The sequence below is a fragment of the Bos indicus x Bos taurus genome, chromosome 8, assembly GCF_003369695.1.
Source record: "Bos indicus x Bos taurus breed Angus x Brahman F1 hybrid chromosome 8, Bos_hybrid_MaternalHap_v2.0, whole genome shotgun sequence".
Taxonomy (NCBI): domain Eukaryota; kingdom Metazoa; phylum Chordata; class Mammalia; order Artiodactyla; family Bovidae; genus Bos; species Bos indicus x Bos taurus.
Genome location: NC_040083.1, coordinates 99,907,115 through 99,928,084, shown reverse-complemented (window position 1 = coordinate 99,928,084; position 20,970 = coordinate 99,907,115). Strand labels below are relative to the sequence as shown.

General features: G+C 39.8%; 1 protein-coding gene across 1 annotated transcript in view; it reads left to right on the top strand.

Annotated features, from left to right (window-relative positions):
- SVEP1 (sushi, von Willebrand factor type A, EGF and pentraxin domain containing 1) overlaps positions 1 to 19,613 on the top strand; it is a 211,963-nt gene extending 192,350 nt beyond the window's left edge. Inside the window, exons 44-48 of the mRNA XM_027550488.1 lie at positions 5,626 to 5,796; positions 6,993 to 7,088; positions 8,833 to 8,928; positions 14,520 to 14,613; positions 19,225 to 19,613. Of these exons, the coding sequence (XP_027406289.1) occupies positions 5,626 to 5,796; positions 6,993 to 7,088; positions 8,833 to 8,928; positions 14,520 to 14,613; positions 19,225 to 19,246 (479 nt within the window). The 3' untranslated portion in view covers positions 19,247 to 19,613. The remainder of the gene's footprint in view (positions 1 to 5,625; positions 5,797 to 6,992; positions 7,089 to 8,832; positions 8,929 to 14,519; positions 14,614 to 19,224) is intronic.
- Positions 19,614 to 20,970: the final 1,357 nt, after the last annotated feature.

Below are 20,970 nucleotides of genomic sequence, written 5' to 3'. Positions count from 1 at the left end.
CTTGCAGCCTTGTGACAACTCTTGACATGTCTTTGTGGGTTTTTTTTTTAATATTTTAATATACATAAGCATTTGCTGTTTCATTTTTTTCTTTTACTGACATATACTAGATTTACAGTGTTAGTTTCAGGTGGACAGCAAAGTGACTCAGTTACACATGTCTGTATATAATCTTTTTCAAATTCTTTTCCATTATAAGTTATTACAAAATACTGAATGCAGTGCCCTATGCTATTATATATATATATATATATATATATATTTCTGTGTATCTGTTAATTCCAAACTCCTAATTTCTCCCTCCCCCTCCTTTCCCTTCATGACTTGGATAACCTTGATTAACCCTGTCATGACCTGGATAACCACAGTGGTGTGGTCATTCACCTAGAGCCAGACATCCTGGACTGTGAAGTCAAGTGGGCCTTAGGAAGCATTACTATGAACAAAGCTAGTGGAGAAATTCCAGCTGAGCTCTTTAAAATCCTAAAAGACAATGCTGTCAAAGTGCTGCACTCAATATGTCAGCCAATTTGGAAAACTCACCAGTGGCCACAGGACTGGAAAAGGTCAGTTTTCATTCCAATCCCAAAGAAAGGCAACGCCCAAGAATGTTCAAACTACTACACAATCGCACTCATCTCACATGCTAGCAAGGTAATTTTCAAAATCCTTTAAGCTAGGCTTCAGCAGTATGTGAACTGAGAACTTCCAGAGTTCAATCTGGATTTAGAAAAGGCAGAGGAACCAGAGATCAAATTGCCAGCATTCGCTGGATCATACAAAAAAGCAAGAAAATTCCAGAAAAACATCTGTTTCATTGACTACACTAAAGCCTTTGACTGTATAGATCACAACAAACTTTGGAAAATTATTAAAGAGATGAGAATTATTGAAGACCACCTTACTTACCTCCTGAAAAACCTTGTGTGCAGGTCAAGAAGCAACAGTTAGAACTGGTCATGGAACACGAACTAGTTCAAAATTGGAAAAGGAGTATGTCAGTGCTGTATACTGTCACCCTGCTTATTTATATGCAGAGTACATCATGTGAAATGTTGGGATGGATGAATCATAAGCTGGAATCAGGATTGCCAGGAGAACTATCAACAACCTCAGATATGCAGATGATACCACTCTAATAGCAGAAAGTGAGCAATCAAAGAGCTTCTTGGTGGTGGTGAAAGAGGAGATTGAAAAAGCTGACTTAAAACTCAACATTCAAAAAACTAAGATCATGGCATCTGCTCCCATCACTTCATTGCAAATGGAGAAAAAATGGAAACGGGCAGATTTTATCTTCTTGGGCTCCAAAATCACTGAGGACAGTAACTGCAGCCATGAAATTAAAAGACACTTGCTCCTTGGAAGAAAAGCTATGACAAACCTAGATAGCATATGAAAAAGCAGAGATATCACTTTGCCAACAAAGGTCCATATAGTCAAAGCTATAGCTTTTCCAATATTCATGTATGGATGTGATAGCTGGACTATAAAAAAAGCCGACTGCCGAAGAATTGATACTTTCAAAGTGTGGTGCTGAATAAGACTCTTGAGATTCCCTTGGACAGCAAGGAGATCAAACCAATCAATCCAAAGGAAATCAGTCCTGAATATTCATTGGAAGGACTGATGCTGAAGCTCAATACTTTGGCCACCTGATGCGAAGAGCCAACTCATTGGAAAAGACACTGATGCTGGGAAAGATTGAAGGCAGGAGGAGAGGGGGGTGACAGAGGATAAGATGGTTGGATGGCATCATTAATCAATGGACATGAGTTTGAGCAAATGCCAGGAGATAGTAAAGGACAGGGGAGCCTGGTGTGGTACAGTCCATGGGATTGCAGAGTCAGACACAACGAGCAACTGAACAACAGCCCCTTCCCCTTTAGTGGCTGTAAAATTGTTTTCTGTGTCTGTGAGTCTGTTTCTGTTTTGTAAATAAGTTCATTTACACCCTGTTTTTAGATTCCACATATAAGCAATATCATATGATATTTGTCTTTGTCTAACTTACTTCACTTAGTATGATCATCGCAAGTCGCTGCGAATGGCGTTATTTCATTCATAGCATTATTTCATTATTTGTTAATAATAATATTATTAAAATAATAGCATTATTTCCTTCATTTTTTTAGAACTCTTGATACTTCTTAACACACGTAATGCATCTTTCCTGCCCAATATCCTACCCTCCTGGGTTTGAATTCTATCCTCAAAATGTCCTAATCCTCAACTTCTTTAGCTGGTGCCCTAACTTCTTTAATTTTGGAGTTCTCATCTGTAAATAGTACCAGAAATTCCTATCTTATAGTGCCAGGGTCCTGCCCCGGCTGATCCAGGGTATTCGAAGCAGGGACGGCGTCGGCGACCTATTTATTTAAATATTTTATCAAAGATATAAAGAGTAATAGGATGAGGATAGCTCAGTAGGAAAATTCAGTGGAGAAAAGAGGCTGAGTAGCTTGGTTTACGCGGGAGACCATTAAAACTTCAAGACAAGAAGTTTGCACCACTTACGTAGGCTGCAGGCGTCCTTCCGTTCTCCCGAAGGAGAGGAGACACTGAGGCCTCCCCGGTCGGATCTTAGAAGCCCAGGCATAATTAGTAAGCATGGTGGGTTCCGCGCTCCAGATGGAGACTCAACCAGAGTGAGAGAGAGAGCGACATGGGGAGACCAGTATTTCGAGAAACTGATCCCAATTCTTTATTTTCCATGGTCTACTTTTATACACTGAGATGTTATGCAAAAGTCACACGGGGTCAGCAGTCCTGACTTTTATCAAAGTCAGGTGCTTCATACAAATGTATACAGAGGTCTTAGGGGTGTTACATCATCTTCTGGCCAGGGGGGCCTGCTGACAATTTACGACCCTCTCCTTGTGACAGCGGTCAGTCAATCAGGACACTTATTTCTCCAGGGCTGATTATTCTCAAAACAGACGCCACCCAAATAAAGTTACATTCCTACAGGGTGAGGGTGTAGTGGGTTTTAGTTAAGGAAAGAATTTACTTAGCCTAAGGTCTAACGTGATTAATATCAAAGGTTAATTCTATATATTCATTAATGTGTGTAAGGGCAGGGGATATGGAGACTTAGCAACAAACATTGGCTCAACAAATGAAAAACCCTTCACCAACACAATTTCTAATTAGCCCATTATACTTATACTAATAGTTTTCTAACTTTTCTAAGGAACCTGTTTTTAGAAGGTTTAAAGCATCTTGTGCCTCTCACGGTTGGGAGGCTGTGAGCGATCACATGTGGCCGGACAAGCCTGTCAGGCAGGCCAGAGAACCTTCAGAGGAGTTTGTAGGTTAAAACACTCTTATCACGCCCAGGAATTATTATAAACTGGAGCTCTAAGTTAACTCCTTCTCCAAAAGAGGTGGTGGGGGACAGCCCCCCGTAAAGTCAGAGGTGTAGGTGAGCACAAAGTAGTAAAGTAGGCAGGCTCTGGTTATGGGGGTAGATGCTCGAGGAGTTCCAGGGGGACTCCTGAGGCTCGATCCCGCCTTTGCGTATGTCGAGCCTCCTTCCTCATGACCTTTGTCACGGGCGGAGTACCTCACTCTGGCCCCCAACATTATAGGTTTGTTTTAAAAAAATAAATGAATTGATATATATTTTTGATATTGCTGTCTCCTGATAGAAAGCATAAAATAACCCCAAAACCCTGAATTTTCCACCAGCAGCCTACTGCAACATTAGAATTTTGATTTTACTCCAGGAAAGTGTTTATCATACTTTTAGCTGGGAATTTGGTTCCCAAATCCTGATGAAATCTACCCCCAGTTAAGTGAGAAGAACTAAATATGTATAAGCCAGACTGTCTAGGCTACTTTAAAGCCATTAGCCTGAACTGAAGTGAGCCAAGTGGCCTGATTCTACCCGCATATCCTCACGTTGGTCTTGGCTCCCAGAGACTTACTACTCAGAGCACCGGAAGCACCAGCAAGGAGGGACATGCCTTTATTACAAATGTCCTTTCAGTGCATGCTTAATCACTCCTCAATATTCCTGAGAAGATCAGGGGTTGCCTAGGAGAGGAGACAGTTTCCACAGTTGTTTGTTATCCCCAGTCCCTCTTTTGCATTTTCTATTAGACAGGAGGTCTGTGGCTTAGAACAAATATCCTTCCTGAGACCGAATTAGCTACCTTCCTCATCCTTTTCACCTCATCCTGCTATTTATCACTACAAATCAGTGATTAAAATTCAGTGGGCATGAGAATCTGCTGGAGAGAGTATGTAAGATGAAGACTCATAAGCCAGAAAGCCCAGAAGTTTGCGTTTTTAATAACAATCCAAGCTGATTCCCACATAGGTAGCCTGAAATCTCTGCTTTGATAACCACTTCTATAAACCAACCAGCAGCTCACTGTTATCTTTCTACCTAGTGTTCCTCTAACCTGGGAGCCATAGTCCTCTGATTCACTCAAGTTTTACAGCCTAGTCCAAAGACCATTGTCACTGATAATCCCCTGGGCATAATTAGTTACACTGACCTCAATTTTCTGCACTATGGTAACCAGGCCTCTAATACAGCTGTTTTTAAATTATGTGACTGTATTTCTTTATCTGTCTTTACCCATTTGAGCAAAGGTACCATGTTTTCTTCATTTATCTCTTTCCAGTTTCTTGTACACAGTAAGGCATGAATACATGTTTATTTGATATGTGACTGATTGAATTAATGTTTTTAACTACTTTAGAAGGAAAAGAAAATTTAGAAGAATCAGAACATTTGATCATGGCCTCTGGCAAGTTTTCAAATGGTATTATGGCCAGAAAGTGGCCTTTTAAAAGCCAGTTCATGAAAACTCATCTAAAAGTTAGCCTTGTACAAACTGGAAACTGATGAGAATCCTGGCTCCAATCCAGCCCTTGTTGTATGAGGCACTGCGGAACAACTCTAGTTATCTAATTTATCCCCATAAAATTCCCAAAGCAAAATTAGTTATAAACATTTTTATTTAAATATTCAAAACATGCGCTTTTAAAAGACTTCAGTCTTACATATTCCAAAAGAAGAGGGTCACTGCTTATAGTCTTGAAAAGAGGGAAACTAATGTGAAAGCTTGAATTTCATAAACCCTGTCAAGCTGTGTAAATGGAGTTATCTTTAGGTTAGAGACAATATTCCTTCCTTTACTCATTTTTCAAATATTTATTGAGAGCCCACTGTGCCAGGCACTGTTCTAGGCACTGATAAAACAGCCATGATGGAATCTGTATTCCTGCAAATCGTGATCTTTAAAGTGATCGGCTGTAAATAATCCGCATCCACTTCTCTTCTTATCTGATAAGCTAAGCACCCTGCATTGAAATTCTTATATCTCTTTGATGAGGTATAAGAAGACAAGACTTGGTGCCTTGAGTATAAAGTACCTCAGCTTCAACACATGAATCAGAAGGCAAAACCTTTGATCTTGTACATTTAATTTTTCTAGAGAGCAGCAGGTGATGCTTTTAGTTTCTGGTGTCTTTTAGATTTAATGTAGTTTAAAAGGTTACCTTTTTGTATTTTATCTTTCTTCTTTAAGTCCTAGAGGTGAGACTATGCTCTCTCTCCACTGGCTGGGTTAGTATCGCAAGCTTATTTTTTGTTTGTTTATTTTCCTATAGAAATCTCATGTGGTCCGCCAACTCATGTAGAAAATGCAATTGCCCGAGGCGTACATTATCAGTATGGGGACGTGATCACCTACTCCTGTTACAGTGGATACATGCTGGAGGGTTCCCTGAGGAGTGTTTGCCTAGAGAATGGAACCTGGACATCACCTCCTGTCTGCAGAGGTAAGGAGATGTTTGAATGGTTAGTTATTAGTGAAGCTGTAGGAAAATGTATATGGAAGTCTGATATGGCCAATAGCTAGTAGGCATGCTATTTCATCTTTCCTTGGCTTTCAGTTTTCTCTTATCCCGTGTGTTACTTTCCTTAACTTTACAAGTTGGAGTTTTGAAAGCTTGCACATAGACCTTTGGCCCAGTACCTGGCCCCTTCCTGAGTCAGTCATGGCTCCTTAAGCAAGTCTTCTCTCCAGACCTTAGGAGTGTTCTCCAGGCGCTAGGCAGAGCTGTGTCATGACTGGGTCATGAGGTCAACCTCCTGGACACTCAGGTGTTTCAATACAGATGCCAGTTCTAACCAACCATCCTTAGCAGACCCCGTTGCCCCATAAGGAATGAGGCCCCATATGGGATCCTATCGTGACTAATATGGTAAATTTTTAAATCTTTTAAGGAGCTTCCACATTGTTCTCTATTGTGGCTGTGTCTATTTACATTCCTACCAGCAAGATAGGAGGGTTTCCTTTTCTCCACATCCTCTCCAGCATTTATTATTTTAGACTTTTTGATGATGGTTGTTCTGACCAATGACCTCATTATAGTTTTTATTTGCATTTTTCTAATAACTAGTGATAATGAGCATCTTTTCCTGTGCCTGTTAGCTCATAGGTTGTAAGAAAATATGCAAACTCCTCTTGAGAGGGGTGCTGAGGAGCTACCTCCTCAAGAAATAGCTCAAGTGTCACTTAAAGTCAGAAGTCAATGAGAGTTGTGTGTCTGTTTACTTGTTTGTATCATCACTTCTTTAAGAGAATGGGGAACCCTGGCAGCACCAGAGAGCTATTAGCCATCAAAGGCTTCCTTTAAGGGAATTTTCAAATCTCCTAGAAAGGCATTTCCCCTGGTCCAGATAAACGGAGACAATCTTTTATAAAAACCACTTTGTTCTCTTTTGCCCTGAATCCCCAAACTACTAAAATGTTTGATAGTTATAATCTCAGAACTACCCAAACTTGTTTATGTCCCTCCTGAGCCCCTCACGTTCATTCCCAGCCAAATCTTGAAACTGGGTTTCGTTTCTCTTCCTTAAGACTTGATTCAAGGAAATAATCTGAAATGTAAATGATCAATCCTGTTTTCTGACAACCAGCCTTGCCTTCCCGAATCCCCTAGATTTATGACCCATCCTGCTTGTTTTCCAGCTGTCTGTCGATTCCCATGTCAGAATGGAGGGATCTGCCAACGCCCAAATGCTTGTTCCTGTCCAGATGGCTGGATGGGTCGCCTCTGTGAAGAGCGTGAGTCTGTCCTCATATCTTACAAATTGTGTCCTAAGATTTTACTTTGAGTTCCAATGGTTTGCCTGGAAGCTGTCAACTTAGGGGCATTACTAGGAACTGGCTTTACTAGTGGCAGGAATTTTCTTGCTTAAATCCCGTAACAGACCAGACAAAGGGCTGAGAGCATATCTACATATGTCATTTCATTGCAGAAGATCTAGAATATTACAGACCTTGAAAATACAGTTATCAAAATCCATCTAAGGCCATCTCCACCTGCCTACAGATTTCCAGGAACCTTCTTGGGAAGGAGCTTATAATAAAGGGTTTCCCAACCTTGGTCTCCCTTTATCTCAAGTCCATTTATCTTCTGTGCTGCTTCTTGCTACAGTTAGTGTAAATTCATGGCATTGCATAAAATTGTACTTTGCAGGTAAGATAGGGAGCCCATCATTCATTAAGAGTAGCTCTTTCCAATTAAAAAAGAATAAATTGGTACTCCAGTAGCTAGACAATGCTTGATACTTTAATACAGAATTTCAGTCCTCAGGAAAAAATACATTTAAATTTGAGTTTCCAGGAGAATGTGAAAAAGTGGCTTTAATTTTTTTAATGTCTAAACTGTACTTTGTTTCAAAATCTTTAAAATATATATACACATGGATAAATTTATTGGGAGTGTATTAATCACATTGAGTCATTAATATGATGGCCATTGGTCTATATCAGTTTTTCCTAAGGCCAGACATTTTATTAGAAATTCTGAAACTTTTTAAAGTGTAAGTATTTCAACTAATCAAGAAAAGAAAATATACAATGGAAATCAGTTTAGGATGCTAATTGCTCACCAAAGCAAGTATTCTCACGGTGATTCAGAAAGAAGAGAATTTTTCCTTCTTCTTCTCCCCAGTCCTACCTTTCTACTTAGGGCTTCCACGTGTGACCTACTAGAATGCCAAGGATCATCACAGGCCTGGCTTTGCTGAACATGTGCCTTTGATCAGGGCTTCCCAGGCTTTCCTATGCTTACAGACAACCAGGGAGAGGGTCAATGCGGGTTCTGATTTGGTAGATCCAAGACAGGACCTGAGATTCTGCATTTCCAGCTAAGTCCTATGTAATGCCAATGTTTTGGTCTTGAGAACCATGCTTTGAATACCAAGTCAATAAACAGTCTCACTTCTTTTAAACAGATAACACCTCTTTACGGACCTCAGTGATTTCTAGTAGGAGAAATGATTGCCATGCAGAATGTCAGGGAGGCCAGATTCAGTCACCATTAGGCCTCAGCTCCAAGGAAATAAAGGGTGGCGGCTACTAAAGCGTTGCCCACACCAGCCCACGGAAGAGCTTATCTGACTGCCATTTTCACATTTAATTACAGCCAAGAAGAGAACCTCAAGGCAGCCAAACGCTCTTAGAGCATTTTATGTAATTTATAATGGAAATTTGAAACGATAATGAATGAAAAGCATTCTGCTTATTTTGTGAAGAGAAAGCAAAGCGCTTAGCAGGCATCAATTTCAGTGTGTCCTCTCGGAAAGAGTGCATTGGCATTGGAGTCGTTACACGAGGCTAAGGGTCCAGATTGACTTTCTGGATTGTGTTTTCTCAATAATACTGATTAATAAACACAGCATATACGGGAAGGTTATTTAGTGGGTCATCTAAGGTTTTACTCCTCCTGGAAAATATCTTTGGAACACGCGATCATGTCTGAGTGTGTGGGTTTTGATCCAGTCCTTTTTGATCTCCTTTCTAGCGATCTGCATTCTTCCCTGTCTGAACGGCGGTCGCTGTGTGGCCCCTTATCAATGTGACTGCTCACCTGGCTGGACAGGGTCCCGCTGTCATACAGGTAGGCATCCTGGCATAGTTGGTTTTATTGGTGCCTGGGCTCCATGAAACCCTAGAGAACAACTGATGAGTGTGACTCAGATTCAGAGGTGGCAGTAAAACAGAAGGGTATCAGGGTTTCTCACGAATTCCTCAAGATGGTCTCTTGAACGGTGGTCTCAGTGCTCAACCTATTTCTACCTCAGAGACACCTCTCAGGGTGGTATGACAAATAAGAGCATCTGAGTTAACTCATTGGTCAGCCTTCTTCATGTCATTTGCTCTGTGTTGCACAATGTAGAGAAAACATAATGCAGAAGTTCAGAAGAATATTTATTTAAATCTCTATGAAGCTAAATCACTAAATTTGTAGTAACTATTTGGAAAGAACGGACTCTAAAATAAATACAATTGAAGTTAAAGTGAAATAACTCAACAAGAGATGGTTCCTTATCATGGAAGACAGTAACAAACTATTGTTGATTTGTGATAAACATGTCCTCATAGCGACCCATGCTCAAATACCTGCCTATCCACTATACTTTGCTGTCTGTTGAATTGCTTGATTTTGATCTTTCCCTGCCCTCACTAGATTGTATGCCACTGGTGGGCAGGGATATTTGTGATCTTTATATTCTCAGTAGCTAGCATAGTGCCCGCGTATGACAGGTTTTTCAGTAATTGTCTAAATAATCCTACAGTCTAAAATGATAGATTTTTTTACCTTTTTAATGTCCTAATTGTCAGGCAACTGTTAAAAGCATAGAACTCACTGTATTTATTTTGCATTAACTCTAACCCTTACTATTGCTCCTGTAAATAATAATTATACCACTTCCTATGAGGTTAATTGTAAAACAGAGCAGGCCAACTGACACCAGAGCTTGTCACGAACTCTAAGGCTCAAGTGACTGTATAATTTAGCCTCCAAACTGGGAGGTTGGGAGGATGAAAGGGGCTATTAAGAAGCAAGTCAGGGAAATGGGAGTCAAAGTTGCAAAAACCAAAATCAGATGTGCAGCCACCCCACATAAAGCCGAAAGTGAGCCATCCATGAGTGTAGGAAAGGAACAATGTAATACTGGAGGCTAAATTTGAAGCTTTTATTTGAAACTCTTGATTTTTTGCATTTCTCCATTTTTATTTTCATCAGAGAAAAGGCAGACGTCAAATGAAATGGTACAGGGGTTGACTCCTGATTGTATTATCTCTAGTGCTCTGTTGTAAACCTTGTTGATTTTAGAGTACCATAGATGAGCTTTGGGTGGTGTAGGAACCCATGACATTTCACTCTTACATTAAAAGTTTGATATGTATGTATGTTGCCATATAAGTGGGCTTATAAGTTTCACTAAAGTCTCAAAGAAGCCTCCTGTAACACCCCTTAAAATCTGATATCACCATCCCGTGTTCTCACTTATTATTTAATAAACTTTTATGGAAAACACAGACAACTTTTAGATTCCTTTAATGGCTTACATTGGTTATGACTCTGTTGGTTATAGAGGAAAGGAACCAATTTGAAATACCTCGAGAAAAATTGGGAAAAACAAAATGAAATAAAAATAAAAGAAAAAGGGCTAGAGCAAGGGGTATTTGAAAGTCTTAATGTTTGGTATTTCTTTATCACAAATCAACCTTGATTTTTTAATATTTTTTATTTGTTTGTTATTTTGCTATGCTGGGTCTTTGTCGCTATGCGGGCTTTCCCCTAGTTGCCGCAAGCGGGGGCTCCTCTCTAGTTGCGGTGCTCCGGCTTCTCACTGAAGTGGCTTCGCTTGCTGCGGACCACAGGCTCTAGCGGTCTACTTGGCCTTCAGTAGTTGCAGCTCCCAGGCTCTGGAGCATGGCTCAGCAGTTGTGGCACACAGACTTAGTTGCACCTAGGCACGTGGGATCTCCCCACATCAGGGGTGGAACCCATGTCTCCTGCATTGGCAGGTGGATTCTTTATCACTGAGCCAGCAGGGGAGCCCCCAACTTTGATATTTATCTATATTTCTCATGCATACAAAATTGAACCTATCTGCAAACCAGCTTTGCCCTTTCCCAGGCATCTTATCTCTGTAGGTGTTGGCAGCATGCTTCCAGATGGAGACACTCGCAAGTCGCCCTCCCGCTTCGTCTACCAGTATCAGCACCCCTTTCTGTTTCTTCCCACTCCATATCTCTTGCATCCTACTCTATCTCCACTATCACCAACTAGTAGAAGACCTTTCCTCTGGATCACTGCCAGAGTCTACTACTTAACCTTCCCCTTTCTATTTCCAAAATAACACCATTACACACGGCTCTGGGCATATCTTTGCCCTGTTTAAGAACCTGAGATGGTTGCTTGTTGGCTCCACATCCAGCCCAGATTCTTCTGCCTCCTGAGGCACTGCGTGGACCGGCAGCAGCACAGCTGATACACTTACTTCCCTTCCTGCCAGTCGCATCTTGTCCCCTGCAGACATGGCTACTGCCTGTTCCAACTCACCTCCAAAGGCCTGCCTAAGTTTCCTGTTATCCCTAAACTTGCTCTCTACCACGGAAATCTGTTTTCTAACATTCCATCTCTAGATATTACACAGTTAGCTAGAACCACGCCATTTAAGGATCTTCCCTGGTCACTCAACAATAAAGAATCCACCTGCAATGCAGGAGACGCAGGTTCGATCCCTGAATCAGGAGGATCCACTGGAGGAGGAAATGGCAACCTACTCCAATATTCTTGCCTGGAAAATCCCATGGACAGAGCCCAGCAGGCTAAAGTCTACAGGGTCACACAGAGTCAGACACGACTGAAGGACTAAACATACACACACGCCATTTAAAGCTCAATTGATCTGACTCATTTGGATTTCTTTTAGTTCCTTAGCTCCTGACATTAAGCACCTGCCTGACATGAGCCATACAGTCTTTATGGTTTTCAGTTTTGCTGCAGCTACCTCAGCAAAGACCCCACTTACATCCATTAGGTATTAAACATACAAAAGGGTATAAAACAGGAGATCTTGCTCTCCAGAATCCAGCCTAGAAAAGAAGAAGAGATGTAGAATGGCCTATAGCAGAATGGCCTGTATGTATGTGACTGGAGGCGAATTGAACTCTCTACATATCAGTAGTAAAATGAGTAAACCACCCCAAATGTAAAGTGAGGTCACTCAGTCGTCGACCCAGGGATCGAACCTGGGTCTCCCGCATTGCAGGCAGGCACTTTATGGTCTGAGCCACTAGGGAAGTCCCAGTAGATGTTCAGAAAAGGATTCACAAGCGTAGAATCAAAGGAAGAACAAGGTGGAGCTCATTCCAGACAAAGGCATAGAAGTGTAACACAAACTTGATCAGCTAACTAGAGCCAGAGCAGAAGCCATAGAGGCCGTGGAGGGGTATGACCGGAAGTGAAATATAAAGCTAGGCAGAGCCAGATTAGGAAGTGCAGTGTGTACTTAATTATGTCTTCTGAGCCACAGAAGCTGTTAAAGGGACTTAAGCAGGAAAATCATGTGATTAGATTTTCTTTTAGAAAAATTATTTTGGAAACAGTACAGAAAAGGGCAGAAAGCTAGCCTTAAAAATAGACTTGTTAGAGACTTATCCCAGCCTGAATTGGCAAGAGGTAAAGAATCTGCCTGCAGTGCAGGAAACCTGGGTTCGATCCCTGGATCGGGAAGATCCTCTGAAGAAGAGTTGGGCAGCCCACTCCAGTCTTCTTGCCTGGAGAATCCCGTAGACAGGAGCCTGGCGGGTTGCAATCCACAGGGTCCTAAAGACTGGGACATGACTGAGTGACTAACACTGACATTCAATGAAGTCTAGAGAAATGGTGACCAAAAAGGATATATTTGAGAGAAGATAGATGAATCCACACTACCTGGCTATAGATTTATTGTGGAAATAAAGGTCTAAGGAGAGTTAAGGTTGACATTTCCAGTTTAGGCTTCTGAGTGGAAGATGGTGCCATTTACTGAGACAGGGAACCCAAAAGGAAGAGCTTTGAAGGTACAGATAAGGAGTTAAGTAAGGACAGGCTGAGTTTGAAGATACAGATAAAAGAGTTAGGTAAGGACAGTTGAGGTTGAAGGTACAGATAAGGAGTTAAGGAAATACATGCTGTGAAAGAGGAACTGGAAACACATTCCATTATTCTTACCTGAAAAGTTCCATGGACAGAGGAGCCTGGCAGACTACAGTCCATAAGGTCACAAAGAGTTGGTAAAGACATGACTGAGCACGCATGCATGCATGCGCAAGAACACACTGAGTTTGGAACACACAAGGGAGAGGTCTGACAGGCACTTGGATGATGTATCTTCCCAGAAGATACACTGCATTGAAGACAGATATTAGTCATTACTGGAAAACTTTTGTGGAGGAAAAGAAATCTGTGCAGAAGGTGGCATGAGAAGGTGCCCAGAATGGAACGCTGGTGTCACCCATGTTATAGGGAAGGAGGAAGGTGTTAAGCTTTTACATGGAGAAGTGAAAAATAATAATTTTTAAAAATTATTAGTACAGTTAGTTACTGCTAAATTCATGGTATTGAAAAGGAGTGATTTTTTAACATTAGCAAACAGCTATGGAGAATTAGTTGTAGATTATTGAGTTTTATTTTTGCTATTCTTGACCCTGCTTCATTTCATAATTTCCTTTTTGTTATATTGCAAATATGTGCATTTTGTTGGCTTGCTTGTCAAGAAAGCTCACCAAGAGCAAAGACTGGTGTTCTCATTCTTATCCTCTCTCAATGCTTATCAAGTGCCTGGATTGCTGACGTTTTCCCTATATTTTACGAATGAGTGATAAAGAAGTGACGTTTCTTTATCTCTCACCAAAGATGAGTTTTTCATCTGGGGAAGCCTGCATTTCCAAGCTATAATGAGACTGAAATGTTTCTCATTTCCAACTTTCTCCTAACAGGCATCTTATTTTTTTCTTTGATACGTTAAACAGGCTGGTCTTCATCTGTTTTTAGTGTCCTTAGGTTTTTTAACAAGTAGATTCATGGAGAAGAAGAGTTTGACCCTGAGACTATGGACTGTGAGAAAGATGGCTGTATAGTAAATCTCTCAGCTTTCACTCAGGGTTACATCAGTGGCTCATTTTTAACTCGACCCCAGTCTGTAAGTCCAATTAAAGTTGGTAAAAGCCATGAAATACATTTCCTAGCAAGCACAAAGGGCTTTTGAATCATTTGTTATGTTAGCCAGCCTATGTGCCTGATCTAGTGTCGTAAGAATTAACATCTGATATAACGACTTCATCAGTCATAGTTCATTGCTGGCTCTCTCAAGAGCTCGACAGTCTCATTGAGCATATGAATAATTTTCAGTTCAAAACTGTCAAATTAGTTACATAAATAATTAAAGAAGAGAAAAATTAGTGGACTCAGAGTATGCAGGTAGAACTTAAGCTGGGATTTAAATATAAAGATCAATTCTTGCTTGGAAGTGCAGAGGGAGGTGATACCACATAATAATGTGAGATTGAGCCAACTGGCAGGATGTAGTCCATGAGGAATGGTGGCAGCTGGAGCGGAGAGCAGAGTCAAATCTTATTCTGTATGTCTTCATGAGCATCTTCGTGATTGCTTAGTATTCATTAAGTAAATGCATGAATTTTTCATCCCAGCTGTCTGCCAGGCTCCCTGCTTAAATGGTGGAAAATGCGTAAGACCAAACCGATGCCATTGTCTCTCGGCATGGACAGGACATGACTGTTCCAGGTAAGACAACCAAAAACTACTATTTATCTACAACATGAGAAGACTGAAATTCAAGTTAAGTTGCCCCAAGAGTCAGAAGATATCTCTGGTTTGAAGGTAAGCATTTTGTATCCAGAAATATCCGTTTTGAGATTTGAACTAAAGCCAAATGAAGAAGTATTACTTAATATTTGACAGATAAAACAATGATTTCTCAAAAACACACATTTATTACAGCACAAATACTAAAATTGAAGCAACACAATTTTAGAGGATTAGAATAGCCTCTGCACAAGGAGGACATGCAAATTTGTGTAGTTTTTTGACAAAGAGAAAGGGGTTAATTAAACAAGTTAACGCCTTCTTGAATGGTAGATTTCACCCTTCATAAGAAAGGATACAAATAAATGATGAACTCAATATGGTTTACTGATGTTCATTTGCATTCCTATTTATAATAAAAACAGTATTGATGATAAGGAACATTTATTTTTAAAGTCAAAATTTTTGTTCCATATTTTTTACAGTATATATAGTCAGTATTTAATGGACTAGAAGAAAATTTATGTAAAAATGTGTTCTAGCAATTGATTTCTCATTTGTAAGCAGATAAATATCATAGTTGAGAAAAGATTGTCCCAAAATACAGGAAAAATAGTTTGAAAGTTTAAATATCATAAACTTTTTATTGAAGTATAATGGACATACAACATTATATTAGTTTAGGATATTAGTATAACATAGTGATTCAGTATTTCTATATGTACACATTGTGCAGTGATCACCCAGTATAGTTAACTATGTAAGTCCACGTATGTAGTTATAACAATTTTTTTCTTGAAATGACACTTTTTAAGATCTACTGCTCTTCGCAACTTTCCAATGTGCAGTACGGTATTATTAATTATAATTGCCATGTTATATATACTATCCCCATGACTTACTTATTTTATAACTGGAAATTTGTGCCTTTTGACTCCTTTCACCTGTTTTGCCCAACCCCCCCACCCACCTCTACCTCTGGCCGACCACTAATCTGTTCTCGGTATCTGTAAGTTTGGTTCTGGTTTTTGTTTTTAGATTCTACATATAAGCAAAATGATACGGTATCTGTCTCTCTCTTTCTGACTCATTTCACTTAGCCTATTCACTTTCATTTTTCACTTTCATGCATTGGAGAAGGAAATGGCAACCCACTCCAGTGTTCTTGCCTGGAGAATCCCAGGGACTGGGGAGCCTGGTGGGCTGCCGTCTATGGGGTCACACGGAGTTGGACATGACTGAAGTGACTTAGCAGCAGCAGCAGGAATGACCTCAAGGTCCATCCATTTGTCACAGTTGACAAGATTTCATTCTTTTTATGGCTTAATAATATTCCATTGTGAGGCGTGTGTGTGTGTATTTATAAAGAAAATTTTCTTATCTGCTCATTCATTGATGGGCACAGGTTGTTTCCATGTCTTGGCTATTGTAAATAATGCCAAAATGAACATGGGAGTGCAGACATCTTTTCCAATTAATGTTTTCATTTTCTTCGGATAAATGCCCAGAGAGTTGCTGGATCACATGGTAGTTTTATTTTAAATCTTTTGAGGAAACTCCATAATATTTTCTACAGTGGCTGCACCAACTTATACTCCCACCAATAGTGCACAAGATTTCCTTTTCTGTACATCTTCAACAATGCTTGTTATTGCTTGCCTTTCAGATAATAGCAATTCTAACAGGTTTGAGATAACACTTCATTGTACTTTTAATTTGTATTTCCTGGTGGTTAGTGATATTGAGCATCTTCTCATATACATCTGTAAGTTCTTTATGTAGTTTGAACATTAACTCATAGGATATATGGTTTGAAAATACTTTCTTCTATTCAGTAGGTTGTCTTTTCATTTTGCTGATGTTTTTCTTTATGGTGCAGAAGTTTTGGGTTTGATGTGCTCCCACTTGTTAATTTTTGCTTTTGTTGCCTTTGCTTTGATGGCAAATCCAAAAAAAAAAAAAAAATGCTAAGGCTGATGTCAAGGAGCCTATGGCCTATGTTTTTCTCCTAGGAGAAAGAAGAACTTATGGTAACTTCTTTTACCATAAGTTAATTAACCATATATATGTGGATTTATTTCTGGGTTCTCTATTCTGTTTCATTGATCTATGGTCTGTTTTTTATGCCAGTACCATATCATTTTGATTACATACTGCATCATACCATTGATAAAATATTTTCAATATTATAACATTGTCCACATAAATATTTGCAGTGTTGGAATATTACCAGCTCTATTTAAAATTTTTAATATACATCATTATATTACATCACTTAGATTTGTATTATGTACATTTACTTCTATATTATAGGAATCATTAAAAAATGGGTATTTCCATATTCATTTTTTTAAGTGAAAAATTCAGTTAACTGGAAAGAGTATTTCTTTTTTCATGTCCTTTTATTTAATTTTGATTGGACTATTAAAGTCAACTTGCCAAGACAAAAATCTATTTAAATACAAACTTAATTATTGAAAATATCTGTTTCATGCTAGTGAATTTCTTTATATCAACTCAAGTATATGCATCTCTGCAGAAAGAAAAAAAATTGAACCCTGAAGGACAAATTTGGATTGTACAAGTATATTTAGAAGTTTCTAACAGAAAAATGATAGTTTTACCTGAGAGCAGAGTTGAAAGAACTTAAGAAAATGAGAATCAAACTGGAGAGGATTTCTGGGGAAATGAAAAAAGCAAAGAAAAGAAAAAGCAAAGATAGAAACAGTGACAGTGACTCAAAAAGGAACAGGAAGTATTTGTAACATTCTTATTTTAAGCTTTATGTTTCAGCTACTTCATCTTACAGATAAATAAAGGAAGCTCAGAGTTTGTGTGGTTCTCTAATATCAAAATACAATTGACCGTTGAGCAAAATGAGTTTGAACAGCATGAGTCCACCTATATATGTATTTTTTTTCCAATAGATCCATAATACAGATCTATACAGTCTTCAGTTGGCTGAATCTGTGGATGTGGAACCACAGATACAGAGGGCCAACTGATGGTAAAATCATCCACCAATTTTTGACTGCTCAGAGGGTCAGCGCCCCTCACCCCTGCATTATTCAAGAGTCAACTACCCCTATAGGAACTTTTTCTTGACCAGAGAATATCCAGAAATAACTTACTTTATAAACAACAAAATGCTATTAATAAAGGTAATAAAATCTAGATTTTTTCAATTCAAAAGCTTGATAAAGGAATCCAAAAAAAAATGATGGCAAATTCAAGGAAAGATCAACCCAGAAGACCCAGCAGCCCCCCTCTCCTTATACTGTGATGGGTTTTAAAGGAGACCTGTATTAGCTAGGACTCTGTTATTGCAACTCCAAGTGGCTTAAGCGAAGAAAGGACTCTGTTATCACAATAATGAGACCTCATATGGAATCCCATACATGGGTTGGCTGAGCATGAGGGCAAACAGACTGAGGACTTGAAGACATCTAAAGTCTCTCCCCTCCCATCTCACCTGTCTCCAGCATCTTCTCCATCGTCACAATGCAGAGCGCTTTCCTCTGCTGCTCAGTTCACGTGGAAGGACCCGCTGCCCACAGAAATAATGTGCTGATCCATTTTAAAACTGCAGGAGAAGAACTCATTAGCCCAGATTAATTCAAGGGTCCACCGTGGATCAGTCAGTGGTGATCCTAGGTTGGGTTATTCTAATGTGAAAGTTCACTTTGCTAAAACTTTTACCATGCCTTTGGGTAAAGGGTAGAGACTGACAGTTCATTGATGAAAGAAAGGTGGAATATAATTTCCTGAAATGGGATGGAGAGAAAGCTTTTCTGAGAAATCAAAGCAATAAATGTTTACAAATACTTCTTTCTCTTTTGTAAGATTGAGTGCCTTAAAGATTGTCTCCCTCATACTTAAAGACATAAAAATTGATGCTCATGGTAAAGAATCCACTGACAATGCAGGAGACCTAAGAGATACGGGTTTGATCCCTGGGTTGGAAAGATCCCCTGGAGGAGGGCATGGCAACCCACTCTGATATTCTTGCTGGGGAAATCCCATGGACAGAGGAGGCTGGCAGACTGCAGCCCAGGGGTCTCACAGAGTCAGACACGACTGAAGCAACTTAGTACAGCACAGCTGGTTGACAGAGCGATTTTCAGGCGTCGTGACAGCTGGTGGAGAAGTACCCTGTGGCATTCATTAAGTCCCTCAATCTGTAGCCTTCTCTCCTGATGAGTCATTCCCAAATGGTTCAGTCCTCAAGGCAGATACTGTGTTTCCTCTGACTATGCACACAAAATGGATCCTAAACAAATGCCATAAATAAAAACCGTAGACAGTTCACGCTGTAAGAGACCTTCAGGTTCACGAAGTCCAAAGCCCTCATTCTACAGATGAGCAGATTATCAGAGCAGATGAGTGACAGAGCCAGGACTAAAACTCCAGTGTGCTGGTACGTTAGTACTTTTTCTCCGTGCCCCTTCGTTTTCTCAAGGAATGACCCCCATCCATCCAAACCACATCACAGGTGACGCCAGGTATCTGAGACTGTCAATTTGTGTTTTAATCAGCCCCCTAACAGCTGTTCCCCTTTCTTTACTGTTGAATCTTTGTTTTTTGTTCTAGGAAAAGGAGGACTGGGTTTTAACCACCGCACAACCAACCAGCTCTCCTGAAATGCAGGATCATCTCTTCCTGGCAGTCCTGGACATCACACAATTTACGTGAAGACTTTCCAACACGGTGCTGGGTCTTGTCTCATTTCAGTCGACTTGTTACTTTGGGTTGACCCTTTTATTTTGTGTTATAGTTTGTTATTTCTTGTGACATACCTTCTTACATGTTTCCATTTTTAAATATGCCTGTATTTTCTATATAAAAATATATTAAATAGATGCTGCTCCACTCTCACAAAATGTACATACTCTGCTGTCTATTGGAAGGTTCCTGGTATACATTTTTATTCAGTTACTTAAAATGATTTTTCAATTAAAATATATTTTGCTACTAAATAATGTTTTTCCAGTAGTGCCATTTTGTGAGGGAAAAAAGAAGAGGATTCGTGACTGATGCCGCTAGCATATAATGAGATTACATGGAATGTACTGAGAAATGACAGTAAAGGAGACCCCTTCATGCTGGATCCATCATGTCTACAATATATGTAACAGTAAAAGTTTCCTTTTATTTAATTAGAAAGTAACTATTGCACCTACTATCCGCCATGCAAAACACTGTTCTGGTGCTGAGGGAAGCCTGACTAATTCCTTCCCCAGCATTTGGAAAGCTGTGGGCATCAACTTAGTGGATGGGGGAAAAAAAAAACATGACCATGGTTCACAAACTAAAGTGCTTCACTTCCTTCTCTCAGCTGGAATAAGAAATGCAAGAACTGGAAGATTAACAGAGAGCCCATTTCTGGGTCATAATCCCACCACTCACTGCTTTGGGAGAAAGAGATTGGAATAACACAACAGGAAAGGGGAAAGGAAAAGGCAAATGGGGAAGTTGCCACAGTTGTGCGCCTGGCTCCACCTCCAAAAAAAAAAAAAAAGAACTGAATTTGCCTAAGGCAGAGCTGAGCTGCCCCTCAATTCCCACTGCTTCCCCCTAACTCCATCACGATCCTTCTACCAGGATAAAGATTTTCTCAGACTTTCAGGGGTAGGGGGGAAGCCACAACACTGGATTTTGTTTAAAATAGGAAAATTGCAGTCAATTCATCTCATCCTTTGGGAGAACTGCTTCCACACAAGGCACAGAGCTCACTGTAACACTGTGAAGAGACGTACGATACAGATCTTGACTGCCCGAGTGGTTCTTTTCACTGTCTCCTCTCCTGTCAGCCATTGACTCCTCTTCCTTCTTTCTTCCGACAGTCACCCTCTTGACCAGTCTTCCGTGCTTATCAGTATTCCTTTTATTTAATTGATGCCCCCATCGACTCCCAAACTATGTTGATTTTTGTTATTTATTATCATAAAACTATCCTAAATCTAATAAAAAGCAGGGTGGTACCAGAAATTTTAAGCTAGGGAAAGCTACTACAGGTGAAAGCAAAACTCAGTTCTGAAAATGTACCTACTATGTAAAATTTGTATTGGGTTAGCTTGAATAGATTAAAAGATCTATACCTAACAGTAAGTTATATTAGTTGAGTTATATAGACAGGACAAGGAAATAAAGCATCTTATGACTGAGGTTTGCAAATTATATGAGGATCTACATAACTAAAAATGTGATTCACAGGGAAATAATATTAAAAGCAGTTGAAAAAATTTTATTTATTGCGATATAGTTGATTTATAATGTGTTAATTGCTGCTGCATAGCAAAGCGATTCAGTTACGTGTGTGGTTGCGCACGCATATGC